Source organism: Triticum dicoccoides, chromosome 3B (assembly GCF_002162155.2).
Source record: "Triticum dicoccoides isolate Atlit2015 ecotype Zavitan chromosome 3B, WEW_v2.0, whole genome shotgun sequence".
Classification (NCBI taxonomy): Eukaryota; Viridiplantae; Streptophyta; class Magnoliopsida; order Poales; family Poaceae; genus Triticum; species Triticum dicoccoides.
Genome location: NC_041385.1, coordinates 609,844,865 through 609,854,151, shown reverse-complemented (window position 1 = coordinate 609,854,151; position 9,287 = coordinate 609,844,865). Strand labels below are relative to the sequence as shown.

Here is a 9,287-nt window from a genome sequence, read left to right as displayed (position 1 = left end):
CATACCGGTGTTGTGTTCCCGGATTTTGCGTTCCTTACGCGGTTGGGTGATTTATGGGACCCCCTTGACAGTTCGCTTTGAATAAAACTCCTCCAGCAAGGCCCAACCTTGGTTTTACCATTTGCCTCACCACCACCTATACCTTTCCCTTGGGTCGGCCAAACCGAGGGTCATCTTTATTTTAGCCCCCCCGGGCCAGTGCTTCTCTAAGTGCTGGTCCGAACCAAAGCCACTTGCAGCGCAACCTCGGGGAAACTTGAGGGCTGGTTTTAGTTGTACGTAGTGTTCATCCGGTGTTGCCCTCAGAACGAGATATGTGCAGCTCCTATCGGGATTACCGGCGCATCGGGCGGTCTTGCTGGACTTGTTTTACCATTGTCAAAATGTCTTATAAACCGGGATTCTGAGTCTGATCGGGTCTTCCTAGGAGAAGGTATATCCTTCGTTGATCGCGAGAGCTTATCATGGGCTAAGTTGGGACACCCCTGTAGGGTATAAACTTTCAAAAGCCGTGCCCGCCGTTACGTGGCAGATGGGAATTTGTTAATGTCCGGTTGTAGATAACTTGACACCTGATCCGAATTAAAACACATCAATCGCGTGTGTAGTCGTGATGGTCTCTTTTCGGTGGAGTCCGGGAAGTGAACACGGTTTTTGGGTTATGTTTGACGTAAGTAGGAGTTTAGGATCACTTCTTGATCATTGCTAGCTTCACGACCGTTCCTTTGCTTCTCTTCTTGCTCTTATTTGCGTATGTTAGCCACCATATCTTGCTTAGTCGCTGCTGCAACCTCACCACTTTACCCCTTCCTTTCCCTTTAAGCTTTGCTAGTCTTGATACCCATGGTAATGGGATTGCTGAGTCCTCGTGGCTCACAGATTACTACAACAACAGTTGCAGGTACATGTTTTGCGATGATCATGACGCGAGAGTGATGTTTGCTTGTTTTGGAGTTCTTCTTCTGCTTCTTCTTCGATGAGGGGATAGGTTCCAGGTCGGCAGCCTGGGCTAGCAGGGTGGATGTTGTTTGAGTTTCTGTTTATGTTTCATCCATAGTCGGATGTTGATCTTATGTATGATGAGGTTGTGTTCGTGTGGCATTGTATGCCTTTTGTATATATCCCCATCTATTATGTAATGTTGATGTAATGATATCCACCTTGCAAAGCGTTTCAATATGCGGTTCTATCCTTGGTGGGACCTTCGAGTCTCTTTAGGATAGTATCGCATATTGGGCGTGACACATGCACCGGCAGGGAGCGTGGTGCCGACTCGTTGTCCTTTGGGGCGTCGACATCCTCCGTCTGCTGGCCGGACTGCCAGCGAGAACAATAGCGGCCATCTCCTTCTTCTGCTCCAAGAAGAGGGTGTCCAAGAGAGATTTTGAGCGTGAGGAGGCCATGGGAAACATGGTGCGGAGAGGAGAAAGGGGTCAGAGGAGGATGAATATGGCTATGGTCGGGGCTAGACTTTATATAGTGGGTGGATGGCAATGGGCTGCGGTGGTGTGATTAATAGTGGGTGGTACACGGACGGACGGGCGGCACCAAAGTAGGTCCCTCGGAAACTGCATATCGTTAATGTAGGGCAATAGATTGACGGGGTGTCGTTTGAACATGAAGCAGTCGCCTACACCGGGAAGCGGCGCTGGCAGTGCTCTCTCGGATGGTGTGGCGCTTCAATGCCGACAGAAGTGAGAGGTCGTTTCCGCTCTGGTTGGGCATGAATGCGACACTGATGCTCTAGGCAGCGCTGACTGTTTCGGGTGGGAAGCACACGCGACCCAGGGAAGGGGTTAATGGCGGGCCAGGGCAGTGAGAAGCGGATGCGGCAGCGGTTCAGACACCTGCAAAGCCCCCTGGTTTGTCGCCGGTTTGCAAAAAAATGCGTCTGGATAGTCGAGCGGGCCGATACAGGCCACGTTCGATGATACAACACACCCTGACCACGCGATTGATCTCTACTACGCAACTTATTCTTGTAGACTCGTGTTGGATCTCCAAGCGCAGAGTTTTGTAGGACAGTAGTAATTTTCCCTCAAGTGGATGACCTAAGGTTTATCAATCCATGGAAGGCGTAGGATGAAGATGGTCTCTCTCAAACAACCCTGCAACCAAATGCAAGAAATCTCTTGTGTCCCCAACACACCAAACAGAAAGGTAAATTGTATAGGTCCACTAGTTTGGTGAAGAGATGGTGATACAAGTGTAGTATGGATAGTAGATATAGGTTTTTGTAATCTAAAAATATAAAAACAGCGAGGTAGCAAGTGATAAAACAGAGCACACATGGTATTGCAATTCTTAGAAACAAGGGCTAGGGTTCATACTTTTGCTAGTGCAATCTCTCAACAGTGCTAACCTAATTGAATCATATAGCAATCCCTCAACGTGCGATAAAGAATCACTCCAAAGTTCTTATCTAGCACAGAACATAAGATGAAATTGTTTGTAGGGTGCGAAACCACCTCAAAGTTATTCTTTCCGATCAATCTATTGAGCTATTTCTATAAGTTTCACGAACAACCCTAGAGTTCATACTAAAATAACACCATATGATACGCATCAGCCAACTCTAATGTCACCTAGATGCTCCAAATGTCACCTCAACTATCCGTGAGTCAACTATACGATAAGCATCAAACAACTTCAGATTCATAATATTCAATCCAACACAAAGAACTTCAAAGAGTGCCCGAAGATTTCTAACGGAGAAAGCAAGACAAAAACATGAATCAACCCCTATGCATAGATTACCCCAATGTCACCTCAGGAATCCGCGAGTTGAGTACCAAAATATACATCAAGTGAATCAATATAATACCCCATCATCACCAGGATATTCATATGCAAGACATACATCAAGTGTTCTCAAATCCATGAAAGTATTCATTTTGATAATAGTGAAACCTCAGAGGTAAAAACTCAATTCATCACAACAAGATAGAGAGGGAAGAAACACCATATGATCCAACTATATTAACAAAGCTCGCAGTACATCAAGATCGTGCCAAATCAAGAACACGAGAGAGAGAGAGAGAGAGAGAGAGAGAGAGAGAGAGAGAGAGAGAGATCAAACACACAACTACTTGTACATACCCCTAGCCTCGAGGGTGAATTACTCCCTCCTCGTCATGGTGGCCACCGGGATGATGAAGATGGCCTCCGGTGATGATTTCCCCCTCCAACAGGGTGCCGGAACAGGGCTCCAGATGGTATTTCGAAGGTACAGAGGCATACGGTGGCGGAGTCACAGTTCTAGGGTTATTTCTGATGGGTTCTCTATTTATAGGATTTTTTTGGCGTCAGTGTCACGCTAAGATGGAGCATAGGGTGCCCACTGCCCACCAGCCCACGGCCACCCCCCTGGGCGTGCCGTGGTGGCTAGTGGGACCCTCGTGGCTCTTCTGGCCCTCCCACGAAGCTTCGGGGGTCTCTTTTGTTCCCAAAAAATTGTCAAAAAGCTTCAGCCCATTTCGAGAACTTTTATTTTTGCACAAAAACAACACAACGATAGTTCTGCTGAAAACAGCGTCGGTCCGGGTTAGTCTCATAAAATCATAACAAAACCATATAGAATTGTTGTAAACATATAATGGATACTTCATAAATTATAGATACGTTGGAGACGTATCAGCGATTCGGACGGTTGTAGGTAGTTTGAGGGTCGGCGTTGGAGATGCCCTAAGCGGACATATAAGGGTCCCATTGGATGGCAAAAGTGGTCCGGACACTTCAGTCCGGACATATAGTGGAGGTTTAAGGGTCCGCTTTGGAGATGCCCTTACAAAAATATAACATATCCCTCAACTTAGACATTTGCCCTCCCGAAGATCGGGAACACGAGAAATGTTGAACTTGCCACATGGTTTCATTAAAATCCCCTATCATCATCCAAGGTTCACTCGCAGCTTAATTGTTTTATGGCTTCTTTGCATACCAAGTAACAAAATAAGGTTAGCACGACTTAGTTCAACTTCAACACGACGAAGAAAGTCTAAGACAAACTTCTCTTGTGCCCGGTAATTGATCCACGCCACCTTCACAGTGTTATCATTTCAATTTTCTTCATTTCACGACTTTCTTAATATTGTGGTCTTATGTTACATTTAGAGTTTAGCCTTCATCAAACGCTCGGTCACGCACGGGCTAGTTTTTTCTCAAACGAGCCATGACAAAGAATATTAAGACCAAAATGAAAATGATGTGTACCCACCTCTCGACCCCGCGTCATCCTCAACCAGGCTACACGGGGGAACCCAACCTCCAGCCGTCGGCGTCCCCTCCCTCACCTCCTTCCCTACGCCCGCTGCAGCCGGAGGAGGCCGTCCTCGGTTTTTCCTTACTTGTTTACCTCGCCCTAGCTCATTCTCCTATCCCCGCATCCGTTTTCGATTTGATCTGATCTGCCGAGACAACTTGGCCAAGATCGTGGCGTCGATCCTGGCGTGGACATTGGCGTTCGGTTACAATCTAGCGAGCCCCCTCCCCCCCAGTTGCGGTCGTCCACAGTGAGGCGAGGGGCATCATGCCATCCATGGTTTCCCACTGATGTTCCTTGTCTGGTACCATTGTGTGGCCATTACCCGAGATCTTCGACGCTACACACGGATCAACATGATGAGGTACAAGCGGTGGCACCACCACATCGCATTATCCACCTCGTCTGCCAGGGATTAACAGAGGTGGAAATGTCAAGATGGATCGAAGGCCGGAGTTCCTACACACTTATATTGTGGTAATGGCGGTGATGTAAGAAGAAGACTGGACGGGAGAGATCGGAAGAAGTTTGTGTGTCAGGTGATTGGAGTTTTGCAGCAGTAATCTCGATGAGTGGGGCGGCAACACTGGCAAACTTCATTCTTGTCAGTCTTAGTTTCTGGGGTGAAAACCCTAAGTCTTGTACCAGGCAACGGCGGGTTCCTAGTCGTTTCCTTGTTGAAGGCATTGTTTGGAGATTTGAACTTCTCCGGGATGAAAACCCACGATCTGACTATTATGGTTGGACAGGACAATGATGGTGTTTGTGCACTATGGCCTTCCTGAAGGTGTCGTTTTTGAAGAATCTTTTTCGGAGTCTAAGCGTTGCCACCATTGGTGGTGCTCTTGCTGCTATGAGCCTCTCTTTGTTTCGACGAGCCTTTGTTCTCCCTTTTCTTCATCTATTTTGGACCCTGATAATTGCCACACGCGTGGCACAAACACATGGGAACTCGAAACGTTTTTATGACAAGTTTAGTGACACGAGGATATCAACTTTAGTTGTCAAGCATGTTAACTTTCTTTTCAGATGGCAAGTTTCAGTGTCACACGTGTGGCATTTATAATTTGAGTCTATGTTTTGGTATGTGCATCCATGATGTCTAGACTTAATTTGAATAATAAGTTGTTGCAGAGACTGGACGTAGTTGGTATCATCTTCGTATTAACGTATTCTTGTTGTCGAAAAAATTGAAAATGACGCACACAACTAGTAGAATATACCATTACCAAACTTATAATCAACAGTATCGAACTGTATCAACATTCAACAGTACCGATCTATGGCGAATGTTCCGCGAAATCCCAGGATGTGGACACATGCGGTGGACCCAAACTGCATGCTAGCTACAGGCATACTGCTCAATTCTCACAAGTTGAATTCATTAACATCAAGTTTCATCACGAAAGTAAAGGTTTCATCACTAAAGTAAAGCAGGACACCCTAGCTAGCCAGCTAGTACTAGCTAGCTACAGACTATGAGTCGCCGTTTAAGCCGTGCGTCTGAACAAGATCTGTATCTGAACTCACTGCATATTACCACTAACTCTCACACGAGATGCACGTCGCTTCCATGTAACCAATCACTAATTACTGTAGTATTTTGCTTGTACCACTCACTGCTCGCTTGTACTCTGGCCATGCTGACGCTGTGTCCATGAACCGGCCGGCGACAGCGTTGGGCGTCGTGGCTGATTGGCTCCGCTGCAGCTGCCTCAACGTGGAGAAAATAGCGGGCTGCTCCAGTGAAAAATCTCCGCCATCATCATCGCGTCCAGGCTCAGTGAGTGTCCACCGCGGGACGGCATGTACGCCGCCGCCGGATCAATCGAGCTCGCTTCCATGGGTAGCTGCTGCGGCAAGGACGACAACGACGATGGAGCTACAGGTGCCTCGACCGGAGGAAATGGCGAACCGCACGAGAAATACATCTCGTCCATCATCGTCTCGTCCAGGCACAAGCTCATGTCCAGCAGGCTCGGTGACTGTCCGCCACCCGTGTCGTACGACGCCGGATCGCTCGGGCTCGCTTCCACGGGAGGCGGCGACGGCAAGGGCGACAACGACGGAGCAGCAAGGGCAGCTCCGCCGATGACCGTGCTGAAGGTCGAGGTCATGATTCTGTCCTCTAATTCGCCGTTCCCGCCGACGTGGAGGTGGTGGCGTGCAGGATCAAAGTCAGCGCCATTCCTTGCCGTAGTGCTCCTCGCGGGTAAATTTGCATTGGTGATGTCCACGTTGGGAAACACTTGGTGGCACGTGTGCTCGTTCAGGTAGGTGACCTTGAACAATGGAGGAGTGTCGCTGCTGCTATCATGTTGCTGCACCTGCTTCTTCGCCCTGCAGCCGCGCTCATGGCTATGCATGCATCGGAAGTACAACCTGCATACACAGGTAGAGAGTCGGTCGATCAGCTGGGCCACGCAAAGAACGTACGGGTACACGAATGTGAGCAACCGAAGACGAGGATGTGCCGAAATTATTGCCTGGTCCCAATCGAAATTATTGTATGTACAGTTACTATCCTTTTTTGGACACCAGGACGCTGTTCACGAGCTTAACTAGCTAGCTTGACGTTTTTGGGCAAGTCGTTGGCATGGCGCATGCATGTCATTAGTTCCTGAAAGCGATTCATGCAACTTGCTTGCTGAGTTTAGATTCCATTGTACTAACTCAGATTGGCAGACTAGCAAATTCATTACTCTGAGGTGGCTTGGACACCATGTTGCAGCTCCTAGAACGTAGGTGACCAGTCTAGCTAGCGTGCGAGGCCGAAAATAAGGCACATGCATGCATGTTCATTTGCTACATGCTTATTCCGGGTAAGCAAATCCATCGCAAAAAGGAAGCGTCTTTTGTGTCTTGATTTCCCATGTACCTTTTGTTGGTTGACAGCTTATTGACTGTTAAGTCATTAACAAATATACCGCTGTTAGTTGAAAAATACCATTTTACTCTCAGTATTTCGACAACATTCTGGCAACATTTCAGCATCATTAAGTATGTACTTTGGTGCTTTTGTTTGTATTTTGAAACCACTCAACAGGATTTTAAAATACGAGAAATTTCCCACTTATACAAATATTTGTTACAAGAAAGGGTGAGTATCTTAAGGTTTCTAGAAAACTTATAAGGTTCGACATCAATAAAGAAATATTTGCATATTTGGAGTAAATGAGGAAACTTTGATGGCTTATTTGGATCTAGATAAAAAAAACTCTATCACACACGAGTTCTCTCAATTAATGCATTTGGCAGAAATATAAACGAACACAAGTTTATGGAATTGTAAGCTGAAAATTTTCAAGAAATACCTAAGATAATGAGATTTGTGCAAGCAGGGGCGTTATGTTTCATGTCTCCATGAAATTCCGTAACCATTGGCAACATATGAAAAGGACTACAAGGTTTTTTAACGCTACTGTTTTATTTATTTTTATTTGTTTGTTTATAGATAAATGAATGATAATACATAGAAAGGGCATGTTATCTCTAGCAAGATGATTCTTGCTCACTTCGCCAAAAAAAGATGATTCTAATTCACTCTTGGTCCATAAATCAAATAAGTACATAAATCAATGCGCTATGTGAAGTTAGATATAGGTCCAGCCCTCAAATCTATCTTAGTTCACACCTCACCCGAAAGTGCTGGGCTTCTATGATATGAATGGGGTATTTGGAAAACTACTTGCGGTAAAAATAATAATTAGAGTTTGGTCTTGACTTTTTCATATGTATTGAAAATGTATATCATAGTCTTAACATGTCGAAACTCCTATGTTTCTACATATAACCATTGCTCAAACACTTATATACAATTCATCCAACAATGTATGTGCACCATTAATTTGTATTAGTCTTGTTAGTGATGTATTAAACAAAAGAGTAAATGGCACTGTGATTTGGCTACAGTTGGGGTAAGTACCATGCATGATATTTGGGGATAAATAGGAGAAGTCGCATCAAGAAAACTACTTCACCTTGCAAACTTTCGGTTCTTAATGTTCTTTTGCCCATATTTTTTCCATTTGTAACCATCCTTGTAAGGCTCGGCTGTAATCTCCTCTTCTTTACCTATTCTTGGGGGAGTAATCTCTTCTCCACTAAATTGGTTCATGGAAACAAGAGAATAAGGAAGCAGCCAGGACAAACAACTAACCAGGAAAGTGCTAATCGAGATGCATCAGTGTTAGTAAATCAGTAGTGCACCTGATGATCGCCGGAGTGGCCTGGCTGATGCTACCCTCCATGATCGCAGCCTCGAGCGCTGTCGCCCTGCCTTCCACCACCCTGCCACTGTTGCCGGGGTTGAGCATCGACAGAGACGCCCTGAACACCTGAGAAAGCTCTTGGCTTATGGCCACAGCCATCTCCTGGCCATGGCTATCGAGGAGGTGGCTGGGTTGGCTGAGCAAAGCCAGAAGCTTGGCGCTGAGATTGTAGCCGCGGCCGAGCTCCTCCCACAGCATTCCTACGGCCTCTTGCTGAAATGCCATCCTGATCTCGTGAGTTGCAGGAGGTTACAGCAAGAGAGTAGATTTTTTGAGCTGAGATGTAGCCACTCTGTTAGGAGGTGATCAGTTTGTGGAGTACCTACCGATATTGGTGGAGCTAGTTTTATAGACGGACGCTGCTCTGCCAGCGTCAGCCAACTACTTAATTGTTCAGAGGGTCCATTTCATCTTCTTTTTTCACGTCCAGAGACCGTGTATTAAAAGAATCCAACCTTTACAAGGCAATTTAAAATAAAAAATATATATTTCAGAATCTTCCAATCTGTTTAACTTCAATCATGGTAGTACAAAGTACGACAGAGGTAACAAAAATTGCATCATGTTCGTTGACCGCATAGCGGCGGTTACAAGCGCCGGAGCGAGCCGAAGGCGCGCCGTCGTCATCGCCCCTCCCTAACTGGGACCGGACAAACCTTGTTATAGTAGACAGTCAGGAAGTTATCGTGTTAAGGCCTCATAGGACCAGCACATCAGAGTAACAATCATCATCAATGAAGAAAGCCGTAGATTAG

The 9,287-nt window shown here is 46.1% G+C and overlaps 1 protein-coding gene across 1 annotated transcript; it reads right to left on the bottom strand.

The window, feature by feature from the left end:
* Positions 1 to 5,976: 5,976 nt before the first annotated feature.
* LOC119281653 lies at positions 5,977 to 8,757 on the bottom strand. Its single transcript, XM_037562122.1, has 4 exons — positions 8,471 to 8,757; positions 8,242 to 8,364; positions 7,140 to 7,190; positions 5,977 to 6,643 (listed from the first exon to the last, which is right to left on the bottom strand). Exons 1-4 carry the CDS (start codon positions 8,755 to 8,757, stop codon positions 5,977 to 5,979), a joined length of 1,128 nt encoding a protein of 375 aa, XP_037418019.1.
* Positions 8,758 to 9,287: the final 530 nt, after the last annotated feature.

Coding starts and splice junctions, on each gene's coding strand:
- LOC119281653 (XM_037562122.1), bottom strand. CDS start 8,757: ATGGCATTTCAGCAAGAGGCCGTAGGAATGCTGTGGGAGGAGCTCGGC. Junction 8,365..8,470: donor GCCACTCCGGCGATCATCAG/GTGCACTACTGA, acceptor GAACCAATTTAG/TGGAGAAGAGATTACTCCCC. Junction 7,191..8,241: donor AAGAACCGAAAGTTTGCAAG/GTGAAGTAGTTT, acceptor TTCAACTAACAG/CGGTATATTTGTTAATGACT.